Raw genomic sequence first — 21,236 nt, forward strand, 5'->3', positions numbered from 1 at the left:
ATGGATCAAGTATCAGTCTAAAGTTTGTCAATATTTTCCATCAAAGTCATATCACACATGAATTAGGACATAGGAAGTTAGGAAGTTGGACATAACTACTAACAATAAAGATAAAACTTTTTCATTAAAAGAATAAATTAGAATTTTGATTTCGTTTCACTTATGCATGTGAAAAGGCAGTCCTTGTATCGGCATAAGCTGGATGAATCCCAATGACTTTATTTGGCCCATCTGTGACAAGCATAAAGTTTGAGTAATAATGCAGTTGCTTTCAAAACTCTGTATGGATAAACATCTTTATATTCTGTCCAGTCTTCTTCATCTTCCTTAATTTTCCTAGATTTTACAAGGAACAAATTACTCTCATTGTTCCTTTGAGTACTGCCTTGTGTTTTCTGATGTGTTATTCACTTTCTTCAGCGTATCACACAGTCAGCCCGATGTCAAAAGTTCACTTTGGCATGGAAGGAACAAAGTTGTATCTGAACAGAGGGCCTCAAGTTCAAGGTTCAGTTTGTCTTATAGCCTTCCAGGACTTAAGATACAGAGAATCCTAAGTCTAACTTATCCAGATTAAGTAGCTGAAGTTAGAGATTCAACTCCCAATTGCTTTCTGATGTAATTATTCTTGCATGCCAATGATCATTAGCCTCTTCTTTAGAAGATGATCTATTTCATGTCTCCTGAGAGATACACTAAGGAATATGAGTTCTGTTTCGAATGCAAGCGATGAGGGTCTTACAACTTGAAACTTAATTTGTTCATGGAATTAACTAAAGGGACTGTTTTCAATGAGATGATGTCTCTGCAACTAATCCTCTGATTAATTTGATCCAATCTGTAAATACAAACAATCCCAAAAGATCCTATCCTGTGAAACCTTGTAATTAGTGTAAAATGAAAGAGAGTAAAGTATTCTTATGATAGATATCAGTTGAATTGATTGATATTTATTTTATTTAGTTATTATTAATGTTTTTACTTATTAAGGTTAGGAACTATAAGTTTTTTGGGTTTCTCCAGAAAGAGAAATTAAAGAGAGGTGGACTCCATGCAGCTTTTGAGCTCCAGTTGGGATTTGGCCTTTTTCTTTTCTGTTCCCATTTCTAATGACTTCTTCCTTTTATGCTTGTTGGTCAGTTTACCAAATAAATTAATAAATAATTAGAAGAAGAGATTTCTTCATTCAGGCTTGGAATATAAAATTTATAGGGCTGGACCAGGAGGCATAGACCTCTAAAAGTTGCATATTCAGTTGCAACCTACTGATACACTGCTAGATGATTACCTAGTTATATACCTAGATGTAAGTTTTGGTACCAAAATTGTACAATCTTATTCATCCATAGAGATACATATTTATAGTATAGAAATCTGACTAACTAGCTATCAGATCCCTTGATTCTGGCAGATTTGAGAATCAAGGGATGATTTTATTGATCTAATATCCTAACCTATTCAATAGCAAATCAGATATGATTTTATAAGATCAATTTAAATCCTATAAAATCATATCTGATCACACTTTAGATATTTACAAATCAACACTCCCCCTCAAGTTGGCATGTAAATATCTGTCATGCCTAACTTGCTTACAAGATTTTCAAACTTTGGTTTAAACAAGCCTTACGTGAAAATATCCGCAATTTGCTAATTTGTTGTGACGAAAGGGATGCACACGTTCCCTTCTTCAATCTTCTCTTTTATGAAGTGCCTGTCCACTTCAACATGCTTTGTTCTGTCATGTTGACCTGGATTGTGAGCAATACTTATGTCGGCTTTGTTGTCACAGTACAACTTCATTGGTAACACAAACAACTTTTTTAGTTCTTCCATTATCTTCTTGAGCCAAATCATTTCACAGATCCCGTGGGCCATAGATCGGTATTCAGCTTCAGCACTGCTACGAGCTACAACATTCTGCTTTTTACTCCTCCAAGTCACGAGATTTCCTAGATAAAAGTACAATATCCTGATGTAGACATCTTATCAATAGTAGAACCTACCCAATCTGCATCTGTAAAGCTTTCAAAGCCTCTATCTTGATCTTTTCTGAAAAACAATCCTTTCCCTGGTGAACTTTTCAGATATCTTAGAATCTTGTAGACCGCTTCTTGGTGCATTTCTTTTGGAGAGTGCATAAATTGACTCACTAAGCTTACAACAATAGCTATATCAGGTCGAGTATGTGATAAGTAGATCAACTTCCCCACTAGTCTCTGATATTGACTTTGGTCAACTGCATTTCCTTCTTTGTTTCCAAATTTAATATTCGGATCAATAGGTGTTTCAGCTGGACGACAACCACTCATGCCTGTCTCTTTTAGAAGATCTAGTACATACTTCCTTTGTGACACCATAATGTCTTCTTTTGATCTTGCTACTTCCATGCCAAGAAAATATTTCAACTGACCTAAATCTTTGATCTCGAATTCCGAGGCCAACTGTGCCTTTAAATTCTTCATTTCGAGCAAGTCATCTCCTGTAAGTATAATATCATCAACATACACTTTCAGGATAGTTGTCTTTCCCTCAAGAGAGTGTCGAATGAACATGGCGTGATCTGCTTGCCCTTAAGTGTACCCTTGTTTTTTTACAAACTGAGTAAATCTCTCAAACCAAGCTCTTGGAGATTGTTTGAGCCTGTAGAGAGATTTCTTTAGCTTGCACACTCTAGTTCCATACCTTTCTTCAAAACCCGGAGGAGGATCCATGTAGACTTCTTTTTCGAGTTTTCCATTCAAGAATGCATTCTTCACATCTAGTTGTTGAAGGGGTCAATCAAGATTGGCAGCAATGGTCAGAAGAACCCTGATTGAATTCAACTTGGCAACTAGAGCGAATGTCTCAAGATAGTCAATTCCATAGGTCTGAGTGAACCCTTTTGCTACCAAATGTGCCTTATACCTCTCCAAGGACCCGTCTGATTTAAATTTGATGGTAAACACCCACTTGCAACCCACTGTCTTCTTTCCACGTGGTAGTTCCACCATTTCCCAGGTTTCATTTCTCTTAAGAGCATTCATCTCCTCTAGAATTGCCTCTTTCCACTCGGGAACATTCAAAGAATCCTGCACATTTCTCGTTATCTCCATTCCAGATAATTGAGAAAGAAAAGCTATATAGGAAGGATACAAGTTTCTATATGACAAAAAATTTGACATGGGATGGTTTGTGACTTTTCTTACTCCGTTACGTTTGGCAATTGAAAGATCAAGGTCTAAAATAACAAGGGGCAAATCAGAATTAGATTCTGGAGAATTACCTTGTATATCAGTAAGATCTTGCGGAGTGGAATTTTGGTTCTGCTGAGCGTCTTAGTCTCTTTTTCTTGATTTCGGTTTCTTCTCATGCAAACCTGCAATTCCTTTGTTTGCTCCATGTCCTTGTCATTAATTGTATCATGAAAAGACTCTACTGTCTCAGTTTCCTTATTTTCATTATATAAGTTGGGATCTCTTACCTTATCAAGGTTGTTACTACCAAAAGTACTATTTCCCGTATCTATCATAAAAGGTAGATCCTTTTGTTTCTCGCATGTGAGGTCGCGAGAATCCTTACTATCCATTGAATCTTCACTATGTTTCTGAAGATGAGACCCAAAAAATAATTGAGATTCCAAAAAGGTGGCATCCATTGTGACAATAACCTTCCTAGTATTTGGGTCATAACACTTGTATCCCTTTTGACTAGGGGCATAGCCAACAAAAACACATTTTTTAGCACGTGGATCAAGTTTACTCCTATTATGATCATGAACATGAAAAAATACACTACACCCAAAGACTCTCAAAGGTAGATCAGTGGTCAATCTAGAAGTAGGGAAGTATGTCTTGAACATACTAAAAGGGGTTTTAAAATCTAGAACACGGGAAGGCATCCTATTAATAAGATAAGTGGATGTCAAAAGAGCTTCTCCCCAAAGAAATTTAGGGACTCCACTTGTGAATATTAGGGCTCTAGTTACCTCCATAAGATGCCTATTTTTTCTCTCAGCTACTCCATTTTGTTGGGGTGTATTAGGACATGAAAATACTCTCTCCCATTATCACTCCGAAATATTTGAATCTTCTCATGAAGTTGTGTTTCGACCATAACATAAAAAGCCTCAAATATATGTTTTACTACACTTTTCTCTTTCAATAAGTACACCCAAGTTAGTCTAGTGTGATCATCTATGAAACTCACAAACCACCTTTCCATTTACAGTTGCCACCCTAGAAGTCCCCAAACATCACTATGGATTAACTTAAAGGGTTTTGTGAGATAGGTCTATGTAGTTTGGGCTGATTAATTTTTTTGTGTTCTTTTTCTTTAGAGAAACATAGAGTCATCACTACCTTCAATTGTTTTTAAAATATTAAATATATCATAAAAATAAAATATTTACATTTGGAGTCACTCTGTCTTGGTTGATCCTATATTTTAGTCTGAAAGCTGTGTGTATTTCTCTATGTTCCTACAGCAGGTTCAATAATCTGTGGGTAAAAGTGGATCTCCCCATATATTGTAACCATGTATATCTATCATATAAAAGTAGTCCTATTTCATACTTCTGATTTGTCAGAATTGCTGTTAGTTATTTCATTATTTGCAAGTTTCAACATGCTCTCAAATTTTATCGTAAGACTGTTGTGAGTTCGTAAAAACAAAGATGTTTATTTTATATCTCAGGATGTTTAAACTTTTCCAAATTTTGTTATAAAGCAATCTTTTTACTTCGCAGTTACATGAGTTTATGTTGGCTGTTAGAGTTTTAGGTTTTCTGTTGATACTTAAACTTGAAATCCTTTTTTCAGTCCAGAGCATCCTTTCTTCAGGGGACCTGGGAGGTCTATTCTTGGTGGTCGTGCACAGTCTTTCAAGGACTGCAACTATGACGTTACTTCTTCAAGGTTCAAACTCTACCATTTCTTATATCTTTAGATTAATAGTTATCTGAAATTGTCATAGTTTGAAGGAACATACATTTCCTTTATCATTTAACGGCTTCAGTCTTCTAGTTGGTCTTAAAGATATTGACCTGATGAAAGTATCCTGTTCCAGTTTTGTTTTAATCTAAATGATTGGAATAATAAGTGAAGTAGCTCAAGAAACAATTACAGAAAAAATAGCCTTTCGTTTTATTTATCTTTCTGTTTTACTTAGATCTTATCTTTTAGTTGCAGACACAGTATTATGTTATCTTATCTTCTTAGCTAATTGAGTTCTAGTTTCAAAAGTTCTGATTTGTTTAGAATTCTCAACCTAAAACTAGAACTCTAACTAACTTGTTTGGAGGCTTCAATTATGTTTTGCAAAATTGATTTGGCATTACAATTTCTCTTTCTATTATCCTCTTTTTCAGGCACGCTTCTCAGATCTCCTTCTTTCCTTCCTCTCCATCTTTCTATTTTCCTCTCAACCAATCTTTCTCCCTTTCTTCATGTCCCTCTTATTCTCCTCGCTTTCACCCCTTTCTCATTTCCTCCTCTTGCTTTGATCTCGTTCCCGTTGCTGGTACTTTGATTTTGTGTCTAAGCTGAGGTTTGAAGTTTGATTTATCACAATACTGTACTCTTAGCATCTATCATTGATAAAGTTTGATTCATCACACTACTGTACTTTTTAGCATCAATCGTTGTTATTCCTGCCATTAGTTGATGGACTGTTCGTCTTCTTCAGTTAGTATTTCAAGAAGGTCCTTTGGGAGTTGCACCAACAGTTCTACTCATCGGGATCGAGCTTAATTAATTGGTGGAGAATTATGTAGCTTAACAAATGATTGATTATACTATCTGTATCTTTGATTTTTATTTATCTTATCAAACTAATTTCTTTTTAAGTATTAGAGAAATATTTATCTTCTAGTTGAACAAAAGGTCTCCTTTTTCTAGTTAAAGAGAGAGGTCTAGTAATTTCAAGAGTTCTACTTAAACTCCTTATCCTGCACCCTTATGTTTTTATTTTGCTAAATTTGGTTAAAATTTCTCTATCTTCTACTTCTTTCTCCCTTATTTTCTCTCATTCAGACTCTCTTTCTTTCTTTATCTCTCTCTTTTTCCCTTTCTCATTTCTCCCCCCTGCCTTTCTCTCTGCTTCATTATAGGTGCTACATCAATTTAGTATCAGAGCCTTCCTTTCCTTTTTGTCACCACATCTATTTGTCAGTAATGTTAATAAATCTTGTATCTGTCTATATGTTGTTTTTCCCTTTCATTGTACTTTTTCTTGTTTAAAGATCAAACATCTAATAAATATAAACTATCAAATTGCATCAAATATAGCATTTTGCTTTCTAAGTGTTACAATCTGGCTGTATAATTGTTTTCCTATTCTCTGATTCTCTATTAAGTCAAATTTGTCATTATACTGCCTTGGTAGCATAATATTCTCAACCATACAAATCATGGTTGAACCAAGAAGTGATATGTAGGCATGATCTGTGAATTGTTGTACATTGAAGGGCGTAGCTGTTTTACATTTCCCCCAGTGAAGTTGGAGGGTTCATATGTATAATATATTTGAGGTGTGTTATGGTTAATTGCTGTGTTATGTATCTAAAAGGTTCCCTGAGCACTTCAGGATCCATAATAGAGGTTTGTATTTTAGTCATCAAAGAAAAAGACAGAATTTTATTTTTAGGCAGTAGCCTGGTCGTGTAATATATTCAACCCGACAGATCATGCTTGAAATGAGAACTGATAGTGGCATGATCCATTGACAGGTGGAGCTGTTTTATTTTTCCTTAGTGAACTAGGAGTTCATATGTATTTGAGGTGTGTTGTTGTGGTTGTTTGGCTGCAATGTATACGAAAGGTGTACCTTATACACTTCGGCTTCTTACTCTTTGAACTGTGTCAAGAGCATGAAGATTTTGCTTCTTATCGATTATCCCCGATTTCTGTTATTTCATGGGGAAGTGCACAAACAATCCAATGTTTTTATTCAAAAAAATGATTCAACGTTCTTATTCTGCTGAGGATGATTTGTTAACTTTATGCTTCTTTGCCATTATGCTTACTCCTGTCTCTTTCCGGAGTGGCAGAAGTTCTCTGGAAGTGTTGTCCGCATTTCATGGCTTAGCATCATAACATGACACATGAATTGAACTGACTGCAGGTCTGCTGGTGCATCACCTATACACACTCGTAGAAGAAGACGGAGGTCCATTAGCATGATTCCGGAGATTGGTGATGACATTGTAAGGTTGACCATGTCCCTTTGTCTCTAACTAAACCTCCTACTCCCTCTGTCCCAATTTATGTGACACACTTTCCTTTTTGGTCAGTCCCAAAAAAATGACACATTTCTATATTTGGTAACAATTTAACTTTAAAATGCCCATTTTCCCCTTAATGAGATGATTTACACAAACATCTATGACTTGTTTTAGGCCACAAACTTCAAAGGTCTTTCTTTCTTTAACTCCATGCCAAGTCAAAAAACATCACATAAATTGAGACGGAGAGAGCATTACCTTTAGCTCAGTCATCTCCTTTCTTCTTATTCTTTTATCCTCCATTTCCTTTTCTCCCTAGCAAAATAGTTTCACATTCTCTTAAAAAGACAATTTTCAATACTTAGCTCCAAATGAGTATATACTTACTCCCTTCGTCCATTTTTACTTGTCCAGTATTGACTTGAAACACCCCTTAAAAAGCAATAAATAGAATGAAAATTTTATATATTACCCTTTGAATACAATTAATTCAATGTGTTTGAAAAATGCATAGGGAAACGATTTAGTTTATAATAAGGATAATTAGGAACTGAATGATAATTATTACTTGATTTTCTAAACTGGACAAGTAAAAATTGATATCTATTTTTAGTATAGTGGACAAGTAAAAATTGAGAGAATGGCTATTATATGTCGCTTACGCAAGTTATGCGGAATAATAGTTATAGCAGAGGTTTATCATCATTTTTATACATACAATGCTAAGATTTTTCCAAATGAGGATGTTGCTAGATCGAATTGTTTTGACATCTTGTATTTCCACTGTGAGCTGTACAACTAGTTTTGATAACTCATGGAATGACATGACAAAAAAGACGTCTCAATTTTGACAAGAATAGCTTGAGAGATAAAATGACTATAAAGCGACAACTACCTTTAAAGAAAACTGACAACCCCCTCAATCGCTTTAATAGTGTCCGTTTTGGCACCACAATAAATGCACCACAGGGTTGCAGAATCTTCTAGCAAAATTTATAAGCGGTACAGAGATGCCCCCATTTTACTCCATTTACCTGAATGAGCCATCCAGATCTATTCTTATGCAAGAGATATACATAAACAGCACCTATTTCCTTCTAGGTTACACCAACTTTCTGCATTTCTCGTAAGCATTTGTCTGACCTTGAATGTAGGGTTGTTCGGGAAATGAATGCGGTACAGAGACGCCCCCATTTTACTCCATTTAGCTGAATGAGCCATCCAGATCTATTCTTATGCAAGAGATATACATAAACAACACCTATTTCCTTCTAGGTTACACCAACTTTCTGCATTTCTCGTAAGCATTTGTCTGACCTTGAATGTAGGGTTGTTCGGGAAATGAATGCAACTATGAAGAAAAATCATCTCTCAGCAGAACAAGCAACATTTGATTTGTCTACAAGGAAAGGGGAAGATAATTCTGGTCATCAAGTGAGTGTTTGTTCTCTTGAACTCCTTGTTTACAAAAGGATACACAGGTATCTAGCTGTTTTTCTTAGAATTATCTGGATAAACTTGCTTCCAAGACCTTTCGATAGGTAACTCTAAAATTTGGAAGTTATTATCCAGACATACTTTAAATTTAAATTAGGTAAAATATGTTTTTGATTGACTACATCTTTTGTAATTAAGGAAAGGAGAGTAAATTCCAATTGGATTAATTCTTATTTGGATGGATCTGAGGCAGATGCTCATTACAGTAAATGGGATTACCCTCAAGCTCCATTTTGTTGAAAAGATGAAATAAATAATATGACAACTAGTACAATCAACCTAACCCTGGATGGAACCCAATCCACATTAAGCTTAAATTGGGTCTAATCTGGTGCAGTGACTCCAGTTTACAAATCTACCCAAATATTATCTCAGAATAAACAAAACTTCCTCCAACTAAATCCGAATTTGTTGCAGAGGAAGTTACCTTTGGGAGGTATTAATATGTCATGAAGGACACAATGTGTCTATGCTTATTATATGAGCTTAAACATGGTTGCCAAGGGTTGACTGAGAGGTTGAGGCATAGGAGTAACAACTGGACATCCCAGGTTTGAATTGTGACAACAACATTCAGTGTGTGCTCATCTGCTCCAACCTTGATGGATTACCCAGCACTTGTGCTTGTTGGGTGTAGCAGGTTGCTTGGTAGATTCTTTGAGGTGCACAGAAGTTTCTCCAGACACCATTGTCATAAAAGGAAATAGAAAATCTTAAACATGCTGAGGACATGTGCTTATAGTTTTCTTTAAGAAAAAAGTTCTTACATTCTTCAGGAAATCCACTTCAATTTCCGAGAAGCAAAGCCGTGATTGTTAAATATTTCTCCTAGTGTGTTTAATTTGTGATATTGCTTTCAATAATTTGTGCTTAATACTTTTCACGTTATGCTTCTTATAGCCACTTCCAACCGGTTCTCTAACTCTGTAAGACCTTGTTTTCTATGCTTGTTAACTTGTTTGTGAGTCGGTTGGATCAACCGATAGAATAAGAGCCATAGAATATGCTCAACTCAATAATGACATTAATCATATCAACCACTTTCCAGGTACAAAATTTCCGTTCAGATGACCTAAATACAGGAAATAGTGAAAAAGGTCAGGCACAGCATTTTCACAGGAAGTGCTTGCCATCTGACAAAGCAATATCCCTGCCTTCATCACCACGCTGGAGCTATGGCAGAGGCAAGGCAGCAGGAATTTTTGGCAGTCCTGATATGATGTCAAGATTGGACAAAGTGATAGAATCATCAAGGATCCTCAACAAACCATTGTTACCATTTGATGAATGGAACATTGATTTCTCTGAAATAACCATTGGAGCACGTGTTGGAATTGGTATACATTCTTCTTATATACTACAATATGACACCTAATTAACCCACGTGTAGTTTGAAGCTCCATGTGCTTATTGAGTCGTGCATTCAGTAGCAGTTAACTAAAGGCTTTCCTATGGGTGGGAACACAGGTGGTTGGTCGGTGGACATTGCTCATTTCACATGTTAGGGTCTATCTGCATTTATTTCTCTTGCTATTTTCGTTTCTTTGAACACAAATAGCTATACAACAACAACATGCCTAGTGTAATCCCATAGTTGGGGTCTGGGGAGGGTAGAGTATATGCAAGACCTTACCCTTACCTCATGGAGGTAAAAGGCTCTTTCCGAAAGACCCTCGCTCAAGTGCAGCAAATCAAAGTAGTTGTGAAAAATAAATTATAGAAGTGAAGAAAACATGACAACTAATAAGGAAAGCATCACAGAGCATTCAGAAAATTAACACAAAGAATTATGATTCACCAAGAGGTTGTGTACCTGTCACCTCCAAAGATCTGTAATGTGTTCATTCTTCATGGAGTGACATAATTACATTTTTTAACCAGTGTGGATTGTACCACACTGTTAATTTTTCATCTGATATCAGGTTCTGAAAGTTAGTTTAAGTTGTCAGTAACGTCTCTGGGGAATAGAAAAATGAAATGAAAGGTGATTCTTAAATTCAGTAGGGAAATGAACCACATCCAATAGATGACAACATCTGTATTCCTTGCTTCCATCTGCTCGATATGCTATAACTGCATGACTTACTGTTTGGTTAGGGTTGAAAACACATGCTAGTCGCTGACAATGATTGAACCATTTAAAGCCAAAAGAAAAGAAACAATGATTTCATACAGTTACTGGGACATTTCTCTCATGTACAGTTTGATGTATGTTCCCTTATCAAGTAACCATTATTATGTATGCTTATTTATCTTAGTGTGGTATCTTAATTGTTAATTCATTGTCATGAATCTGCTCCTTGCTATTTTCTTTTGGCAGCATATTTTTCACCTGTGTGCAACTTACCCTTATTTTCCCACACTGTGAAAGTTTTCACATCATTATCCTGAAAGTCAAGGATTATCTGTACAGAGTAACATCTATCGTGTGTTCTTTTTCCTTTTCTCATTTCCTTCTGAAAGCATAAAACCCTAGCCCAGTAAGGTATAGAACAATAACGCCTCAGGCCCAAGCAAGTTGGGGTGAGGATTCATCATAAATTGACTAGATTTATGTTGATTGTCACCAACCGCAATCCTCCACCATTATCTGGGCTTGAGACCAGTAATGTGAGAAAGCTCACTGTGGCAATTTTTTTTAATAACCTTACCCAGATCGACTTTGGGCAGTGTTTTATTAAGCATTGAGGTCAACCAAAAAAAAGGGGGGGAGGGGGGGGCAGGTGTAACCTCAGAGGTACAACTCTATTACAAAAAAGTAGAAGAAAGTTACTACGTCTTCTTTCTTCCATGATCAGCTATACATTCTAGCCAACAAAAAAAAATCACTTTGTCATATCTAATTCTTATGCTAGGGAGTTGCCATTTTCTAGTTGGAAAGGGCCCTTATCAAGTGTTGGCAGCCACTGGAAGGAATGGAATATTATGCCTTCATTGATGGATGTAGCAAAGTTGGCCACGCAGTCTGCCACCTGGTTCACCTCTCTGTAACAATGGTTAACATATACTTCATCTTGGTTTAGGATTTGCAATGATATCTTCAATCATCCTCCTCAACTTCTGCTTGTTAGTAGCCTTGTTCAAAATATCATCAATAATCGGTCAAGCTCCACTATGAATCTGGTAAATCCCTGTGTAACACCATTCAATTCCAAATCTGGCAGCTTTAGCTCATGCCATGTTCCAATTACACACAACTGCAGAGGAGAAGGCCATGATTAAATCACCACGTTCATCCCTTCTCTAATGACCATGCCATTTGTGTTGACTTCCATATAGTAACTGGTTTCAGACTCTCAACCATCTCACAGATTGTTGGCCAATTCATGTCTGAAATCTTTTCCTAGTGCAGCTTTAATGTTCCACATAATATGATACTGCATGCTAGGAGAAGAAGATACTGCAGCTTTAAAATCTTTTCCTAATGCAGCTTTTGTCCCCATACTTACAAGCACGTCTACTTCTCCATATCTCCCTACAAATAGCAGTTGGCACAACCTGTAATATGTATTTGTCGACTACATTCTGAGTCTTAAGCTGCTGCCAACTACTCAAGACATTTCTGATAGGTCTAATATGCTGCTTGTATGCCCCTGGCATTTGCAAAAAATAAAAATAAAAAATCCTCAAGGGAACTGCAGCATCACTTTCAACGAGTACATGGTGTAAAGTTTCACATTGTGGTTCATTGCAACACGAGCATTTAAACGCAATCTGATTTCCAAACTTAGTAATAATATCATCAAAACGTAATTTTCTTTTAATCTGTCTCCATGTCAATGAGATTTTACAAAGGAATGGACCTCTGTCATATCTGACCAGGTGCTCCGTTACCATTCCTTCCAGCTTATTCACATTCCAGCTACCATGCTCCATGAAATCTTTGACTAGTTTAGCAGATCTTCGGGAACCTGGCCATTGGATAGTTAATGTTCCTTTTAAGTGTCCAATTGTCCCACCAAGAACTCCATTCCCCTGAATTAATTCTCCAAAATATGTGCTTCTCAGTCTTGAGTTTAATCTGCATCAAACCTTTCCATGCCCGAGAGTTTCCTGAAGACCATTTTTACTGGTCTCTGGTACAGTATTTAGCTCTGAGAAAAGCTTCCCACAGTGATGGTTGAGTCCTGAATCTCCACCTTCTGTTCATAATAATGCATGTGTCGTTGATATTTTCCATTCTCTTAACTCCAATCCCTCTTTCATCTTTAGGATGACATAATTCATCCAAGAACTCCAATGATGGTTCTTTTTCTTTCCAACTGAACCACATAGGTGGAGTTAGTAAGGGATATTAGCGCAAAATTATGGATAATGACTAGCGGCCATGCTTTATCTGTACTGGGATACATTCCTTCACAGATTCTTAGAATTGAATAAAGAAAGAGAGAGAGAGAGAGAGATACATACAGTATAATTTGGCAGAGGGCAGAGACAGAAATCAATGATTGACTGGGTGCACTGTATTTCCTTCTCGGTAAGATTACTTAAAGCTTCATTCCTAGAATTTAGAGCTCCATAGATCTATGTTGATAGTTGTGATAGGTTTTTTTTTGCCTTCCTGGGAGCTGATAATCTCTTTGTAATGATTGCATTTTCTTGATGCTTTTTCTTAATGATATCCTTCTTATTTGATAAAAAAAGAAATTACTTAAAACTTTTACAAAAATCACAACTTTCGTGGGTATAAAATTCTCATAGAGCTAATTGAATAAGCAACATAGTGTCTTTCCAATTGGATCTGTTGAGCATGTATTGGCTCTGAGTTTGCAAGTGACAAAAGTCCATGTCAAGATGATTTTCATATCCTCCAAGTCCTTGACAGTTGACTGGTTCAAAGAACAAGATTGGTCACAAAGTTCCGTACATAGAAATTCATTAGATAACTTCATAGTTTCTTTGCTTTGATGCTTTTCTTCTTTCTCATACTTATTCAGAACTTTTAGTTCTGTCAAGAGGTAAACTCATCTGGGGTGTATATTCAAATGGTGTGACGCATGAGGCAGGCATGAAATTGATACTTGATTCACAAATTGTCGCCAAGAGAGAGATTAAGTATTTGGGGTCCCTGATCCAAGGAAATGGGGAGATCGATGATGATGTTACCGTATAGGTGCGGTATGGATGAAGTGAAGGCTTGTAGTGTAGGCTTGCATCCAGTGTCTTGTGTGACAAGAGAGTACCACCAAAACTTCAAGGTAAGTTCTATAGAGTGGTGATTAGATTGGCTTTGTTGTATGGGGCGGAGTGTTGGCCAGTCAAAAACTCTCAAATTCAAAAGAATGAAAGATGCAAGTGGCGGAAATGAGGATGTTGAAATGGATGTGTGGGTACTAGGACCGATAGGATTAAAAATGAGGATATCCGGGACAAAGTGAGGGTGGCCTCTGTGGTGGACAAGTTGAGGTTAGGGAGTGAAAAGGAGACGTGCAGATGCCCCGGTGAGGAGGTGTGAGAGGTTGGATATAGTGGGGTCGAGGAGAGGCAGAGGTAGGCCGAAGAATTATTGGGAGGAGGTGATTAGACATGATATGACACATCTTCATCTTATTAAGAACATGACCTTGGATAGGGGGTAGGTAGGTCGCGGATAAGGGTAGAAGGTAGTAGGTAAGACTTGTCCTATTACTAGCCTTTTCATGTTTTTGGTTTGGTGGTAGTATAGTGCACTGTGTCGGTTGTAGTATTAATGTAGTCTTTAGCTTTTGGTATTTGATATCATTTGTGGTTTACTGTGTCTAAGTGATCACACTTGGTTGTTACGGTTCCTTGCATATATGCGCCGTACTGCTTTGCTGTTAGTTTTCATGTTTCTCCCTACTATCTTTTTTCGTTTTCTTGCTGCTGTGATTTGCTTGAGCCGATGGTCTTTAAGAAATAGTTTCTCTATCTCAGAGAGATAGTGGTAAGGACTGCGTACACCCTTCTCAGACTCCACTTTGTGGGATTTTACTGGGGGTAAACTCATCATGCATTCTCAATTCTTTATTTATGAATATTATTTGGTAGAAGCGGGCATATAAGTCCATTAACTAAGTATGAGTTTCTAGTTTTTCTATCTTTCATTAGTTCTGTTCTACAACGGTGGAGATGGAAACGTCATCAATTTTTAATCAGTCCTGGAGATCATGTAACTGGTGTTCATATAATTGTTAATCATTCTATAATTCTCCAATTATATAACTAACCCATCATCATGCAGTCCCAATGTTGATAGCTAGAGGTAACTCAGCAATTGATGGACACCTAATCCGTAATCCACCTAGATTATTTTGTTCGTTGCGTACTCATAGAAAGATGGTTAAGTAAAAGATCTCAAAACTTGAAAAATTCATCAAGGCATACCATTGGTCATTTAGGGTCACAAACAGACTTGGGTATCATCTGACTAATCATGCCTATTTCCAAACTGAGGTTGATTCCCAATTGGACACTCACAGATATCCCTTTGGTAATTTTACTTTGAACTATGCGACGGATTATGTATGTTAATTTTCTGTTGAGCTCATATCAAATAAATCTTGCTGACTGATTGTTATGATTTCAAGGTTTTTTTGGAGAAGTCTTTCGCGGTATTTGGAATGGAACAGAGGTTGCAGTTAAAGTTTTCCTAGAACAAGAATTGACTGAAGAGAACATTGAAGATTTTGCCAATGAAATATCCATCCTGAGGTAAGTTAGTACTAAACAAATCATTTCGTCTTTTTTACCTCAGGAACATCCTATAAAGTGAACCAAATCAGATATACTTATTTAGCTAGCTTAACCTTGTATCTCTTTTCCCTTTATGCAGCCGCATTCGCCACCCAAATGGTAATTTTTCTGCTCTTCCCTGAATCCATGTTTGTGATGGCATACTGCTTGTACCCACTTCATTGAATATGCAATTAAAAGTTGTAGAAGGCACTTGATCCTTGAGATTCTATGGGAAATATGAAATACATTTCAGTTTTATGTTACCAAATTCAAATAATACACTTTTGGTGGAGGAACAGTTCTGTAGTTGTTTGCCAAACACATTTTTCCTTTCAGTTATCTTGTTCCTCGGTGCTTGCACAACTCCACCTCGTTTGTCCGTGGTTACTGAATTCATGGAGATGGGATCCCTATATCATTTGATTCATGTAAGTGGACAGAAGAATAACCTCAGCTGGCAAAGGAGATTGAAAATGATTTGTGATATATGCAGGTATTTCCAACATAAACTCTGTACTCAGATTCTAATTCATAGTTCTTCGTTTCCAACTAATTTTTTTTATTTCAACTACCTTTTCAATAATTTTGTTTTGGGGTGCTCGCAAAATCTTGGCATAAAGCCTAGAAATGTTATACATTGTGTCTGATAAAGGCTACTGTCCATATGACTGGATAGGTGCCATTGCACTTCAAAATTCCATCAACTTTCTTCAGTCGGACACACTTTGAAAATTTATGTGACTCTTCGAAAAGTTGTAAATGAGTCCTGCTAAGATCCTTAGACAAAATAAAATAAAAATTAGAAGTCACTTTGGAGCTAAATATTGTTCTTAGAATTAGTAAAATGACAATTGTGTTAGGTTGGGGAACTTATGCACCTAATTTTGTTGCTCGTGGGGGGAGTTTAGTAGCCTTGTATGTCGATTACGTAAGTCACCCTTGGTCTGAAACAGTCTTTGCACGCTTGGTTTGGGAAGTTCAAAGGGTCTAGGATATCCAGTTCCATGTCCTCGAGCATTGGGCAACGAGAGATTTGTCAGAAATAGCAACGTTAAGCAATTACAAGCGAAGACGCTTACTAAATGCTTGAAAGGTAGGTGGAGGATTGACAACACAATAGTGAAGAGTTAAATGCCTCATCTTCGAACATGTGAAAACTGAAGAAGGCAATATGAACTTTTTGCCCTTTGGAAGTTCAAGCACGAGTTGCTCGATCCCATTCCGTGACAGGAAAAATATCAAGTTGTCAATCTAAGAGAAATATTTTGGATTCAGAATATTGGAAATTCTACGCTCATTAATTGGTCCTTGACGAAGTGAAAACAGATGAAGGAGAATCACACCAAGCTTAGCTCTAACTTTACGAGTTGATATATCTTCCCATAGTATCTGATCAAGCGTTAGTTTTGGAACTTTTGCCCACTCATACCGCCATTTCCTTGACAAAATACTTGTCCTACCAGCATCTCGTAGAGGCAAACACATTAGAATGACATCAATTACATCGTCAGGAAGATTGCTGATTATATCACAAGTTCTTCTGCATGGCGCTTTCATCATATTGTGAGTTGAGATTTTTAGAGAAAAATTTGATAGTATAAATTGATCTAGATTCTTCTATCGGTTCCAAATATGACGGAAGCGCCATGCAGAAGAACTTGTGATATAATTAGCAACCTTCCTGACTATGTCATTGATGTCATTCTAATGTGTTTGCCTTTATGAGATGCTGTTAGGACGAGTATTTTATCAAGGAAATGGCGGTATAAGTGGTCAAAATTTCCAAAACTAACGCTTGATCAGACACTATGGGAAGATATATCAACCCGTAAAGTTAGAGCTAAGCTTGGTGTGATTCTCTTTCATCTGTTTTCACTTCTTCAAGGACCAATTAATGAGTGTAGAATTTCCAATATTCCGGATCCAAAACATTTCTCTTAGATTGACAACTTGATATGTTTCCTATCATGGAATGGGCTCAAGCAACTCGTGCTTGAACTTCCAAAGGGCGAAAAGTACAAATTTTCTTCTTCAGTTTTCCATGTTCGAAGATGAGGCATTTAACTCTTCACTATTGTGTTGTGAATCCTCCACCTACCTTTCAAGCATTTAGTAAGCTTGTAATTGCTTAATGTTGCTATTTCTGACAAATTTCTTGAGAATTTGATCTCTCGGTTCCAATGCTTGAGGACAGAGTTGGATATCGCAGACCTTTTGAACTTCCCAAACCAAGTGTGCAAAAGCTATTTCAGACCATAGAGTGACTTACGTAATCAACATACAAGGCTACTAAACAACCCCAAGAAACAAAATTAGGTGGTTGCTCAGGGCTAGTCTTGTATGTCATTTACGTAAGCCAATCTATGGTCTGGAACAGTCTTTGCACGCTTGGGTTGGGAAGTTCAACACTGTAATTTTATCAGTGTGTTTTATTGGCATTATGCATCAAATTGAGTATTTCATGAGAAGCACATTGAGATTGTTTGACATTATGCATCAAATCTAGTATTTCATGAGAAGACTAAGCACATTGAGATTGACAGTCAATTTTGTGAAGTCGAGTGATCAACTTGCAAATATCTCACCAAGCTATTCATCTGTCCTCATATTAATTATATGGAGCAACCACCTAATTTTGTTGCTCAGAGGGGGAGTTTAGTAGCCTTGTATGTTGATTACGTAAGTCACTCTATGGTCTGAAACAGTCTTTACACGCTTGGTTTGGGAAGTTCAAAGGGTCAGTGATATCCAGGTCCATGTCCTCGAGCATTTGGCAACGATAGATTAAATTCTCAAGACATTTGTCAGAAATAGCAACATTAAACAATTGCAAGCGAAGAAGCTTACTAAATGCTTGAAAGGTGGGTGGAGGATTGACAACACAATAGTGAAGAGTTAAATGCCTCATCTTCGAACATGTGAAAACTGAAGAAGGCAATATGAACTTTTCGCCCTTTGGAAGTTCAAGCACGAGTTGCTTGAGCCCATTCCGTGACAGGAATAATATCAAGTTGTCAATCTAAGAGAAATATTTTGGATTCAGAATATTGGAAATTCTATGCTCATTAATTGGTCCTTGACGAAGTGAAAACAGATGAAGGAGAATCACACCAAGCTTAGCTCTAACTTTACGGGTTGATATACTTCCCATAGTGTTTGATTTTGCCCTCTTATATCACCATTTCCTTGACAAAATACTCGTCCTACCAACATCTCGTAGAGGAAAACGCATTAGAATGATATCAATTACATCATCAGGAAGATTGCTGATTATATCACAAGTTCTTCTGCATAGCACTTTCATCATATTGTGAGATGAGATTTTTAGAGAAAAAATTGATAGTATAAATTGATCTAGATTCTTCTATCGGTTCCAAATATGACGGAAGCGCCATGCAGAAGAACTTGTGATATAATTAGCAACCTTCCTGACGATGTAATTGATGTCATTTTAATGTGTTTGCCTCTACGAGATGATGTTAGGATGATTATTTTGTCAAGGAAATGGTGGTATAAGTGGGCAAAAGTTCCAAAACTAACGCTTGATCAGACACTATGGGAAGATATATCAACCGGTAAAGTTAGAGCTAAGCTTGGTGTGATTCTCCTTCATCTGTTTTCACTTCGTCAAGGACCAATTAATGAGTGTAGAATTTCTAATATTCCGGATCCAAAACATTTCTCTTAGATTGACAACTTGATATGTTTCCTGTCATGGAATGGGCTCATGCTTGAACTTCCAATGGGTGAAAAGTACAAATTGCCTTCTTTAGTTTTCACATGTTTGAAGATGAGGCATTTAACTCTTCACTATTGTGTTGTCAATCCTCCACCTACCTTTCAAGCATTTAGTAAATTTCTTCGCTTGCAATTGCTTAACGTTGCTATTTCTGACAAATATCTTGAGAATTTGATCTCTCGTTGCCCAATGCTTGAGGACATGGACCTGGATATCGCAGGCCCTTTGAACTTCCCAAACCAAGTGTGCAAAGACTGTTTCAGACCATAGCGTGACTTATGTAATCGACATACAAGACTACTAAACACTCCCGAGCAACAAAATTAGGTGGTTTAGTATCCTTGTATGTCGATTACATAAGTCACTGCACACTTGGTTTGGGAAGTTCAACACTGTAATTTTATTATTGGCATTATGCATCAAATTGAGTATTTCATGATAGAAGCACATTGAGATTGATTGACATTATGCATCAAATCTGGTATTTCATGAGAAGACTAAGTACATTGAGATTGACTGTCAATTTTGTGAAGTCGAGTGATCAACTTGTAGATATCTCACCAAGCTCCTCATCTTTCCTCGTAGTAATTATATTTGTAACAAGCTAGATACATATGTATGCACTAGCTTGAGGAGAGTGTTAGAATAGCAATGGGTATATGTAATCCTACTTAGAATAGGAATAGTATATAGTGTCCTACTTAGAAAAGGATTGTATTGTAGAGTCCTAGTTGGAAAAGGTGTCTATAAACAGGGTCTCTCTGTAATATTGTAGAGACAACAATTCAATAATATTCTTTTTCAATATTTCTCACAATTTTGTGCTATAGCCTATAGTTCTGCTAAATCTGCTCTCTGCTTTGAATGTATCTTTAACATCTGCTTCTCTGTGATTATTTAGGGGGCTGATGTGTATACATAGGATGAAAATTGTGCATCGTGATCTGAAGAGTGGAAACTGCCTCGTAAATAAACACTCCAAAGTCAAGATCTGTGATTTTGGGCTGTCCCGATCATTGACTCCATCGCCTGTGCAAGATTCTTCCTCAGCAGGTACACCAGAATGGATGGCCCCAGAGCTTATCCGTAACGAACCTTTCACTGAAAAATGTGATATTTTTAGTCTTGGGGTCATTATATGGGAACTGTACACACTCAAAAGACCATGGGAAGGTGTTCCACCTATCCAGGTAATTTCTACATAACCTTTCTTGTCAGCTCCACTGAAAAAACAGAAGAGAAGAACACTTCCTTTCATCTTCAAGTGCAATCTTCATATAATGGAAATTCACAAATTCAGGTTGTATATGCTGTTGCTAATGATGGAAAACGGCTAGAAATTTCTGAAGGTCCTCTAGGAAAGCTAATTGCAGGTCATTTTCATTAGAATATCTTACTCTACATTGTGGACGCGTTGTTGTATTTCATGGAATTTTTCTTATATACACTGATAGTGTAAAGTAGTTTTTGTTCCCATAATTTAACAGGTTACCTGATTCTTTTGCATTATTAGTGTATAATATGTACAAACTCTATCATAGTGTGATCTACTCATTATATATATATTTTTCGTTTTGTGTTGTAGATTGCTGGGCAGAACCAGATGAACGGCCTAGTTGTGAGGAAATTTTGTCACGGCTAGGAGAATGTAGTAGGTCTTCTGCTAATTGATTAGAGCGAGGATTAATTCTTCTATGAAAATTGTATATATTCCAGTCTTTAAACATCAATTTCCTTAAATTTTGAAGTCTATAAAAAATAATGTTACTTCTAAACTCCTTAGTTCTGGTTGTTATTCCCTTTTTCATTATGCCACAATCTTTTCTGCGGATTTGCCGTGTTACTTTGTTGAAAAGGATTGTTTAGAGGATCAGTTATTACAAATAGAAATACTCACAATGTCAATTAATTGAAACTTGAAGTCCTGGGTCTTCTTTTAATGGTGTAATCATTTTCACCTCTCCTCAACACAAACCAAATGTTGGTATGTATAGTTTAGTGCAGATTAGATGCGACTTCTAAAGCCTCAAGCAAACAATCCCTTAATGCCTAGTTGAAACGGAAGGTACGTCGGAAAATCTAGAGGATTGACGTTCTCCAAAC

The 21,236-nt window shown here is 36.8% G+C and overlaps 1 protein-coding gene across 3 annotated transcripts in view; it reads left to right on the forward strand.

Annotated features, from left to right (window-relative positions):
• Positions 1-20,908, forward strand: part of LOC125847802 (probable serine/threonine-protein kinase SIS8) — a 28,755-nt gene extending 7,847 nt beyond the window's left edge. For 2 of the 3 annotated variants that reach the window (XM_049527501.1, XM_049527502.1), the window contains exons 6-16: positions 421-507; positions 4,800-4,895; positions 7,102-7,188; positions 8,530-8,635; positions 9,747-10,035; positions 15,247-15,370; positions 15,492-15,511; positions 15,731-15,887; positions 20,035-20,323; positions 20,434-20,506; positions 20,719-20,908. In XM_049527501.1, the coding sequence (XP_049383458.1) occupies positions 421-507; positions 4,800-4,895; positions 7,102-7,188; positions 8,530-8,635; positions 9,747-10,035; positions 15,247-15,370; positions 15,492-15,511; positions 15,731-15,887; positions 20,035-20,323; positions 20,434-20,506; positions 20,719-20,804 (1,414 nt within the window). In that variant the 3' untranslated portion in view covers positions 20,805-20,908. The remainder of the gene's footprint in view (positions 1-420; positions 508-4,799; positions 4,896-7,101; positions 7,189-8,529; positions 8,636-9,746; positions 10,036-15,246; positions 15,371-15,491; positions 15,512-15,730; positions 15,888-20,034; positions 20,324-20,433; positions 20,507-20,718) is intronic. The other variant, XM_049527503.1, reaches the window with a different exon arrangement.
• Positions 20,909-21,236: the final 328 nt, after the last annotated feature.

Source organism: Solanum stenotomum, chromosome 12, assembly GCF_019186545.1.
Source record: "Solanum stenotomum isolate F172 chromosome 12, ASM1918654v1, whole genome shotgun sequence".
NCBI classification, from domain to species: domain Eukaryota; kingdom Viridiplantae; phylum Streptophyta; class Magnoliopsida; order Solanales; family Solanaceae; genus Solanum; species Solanum stenotomum.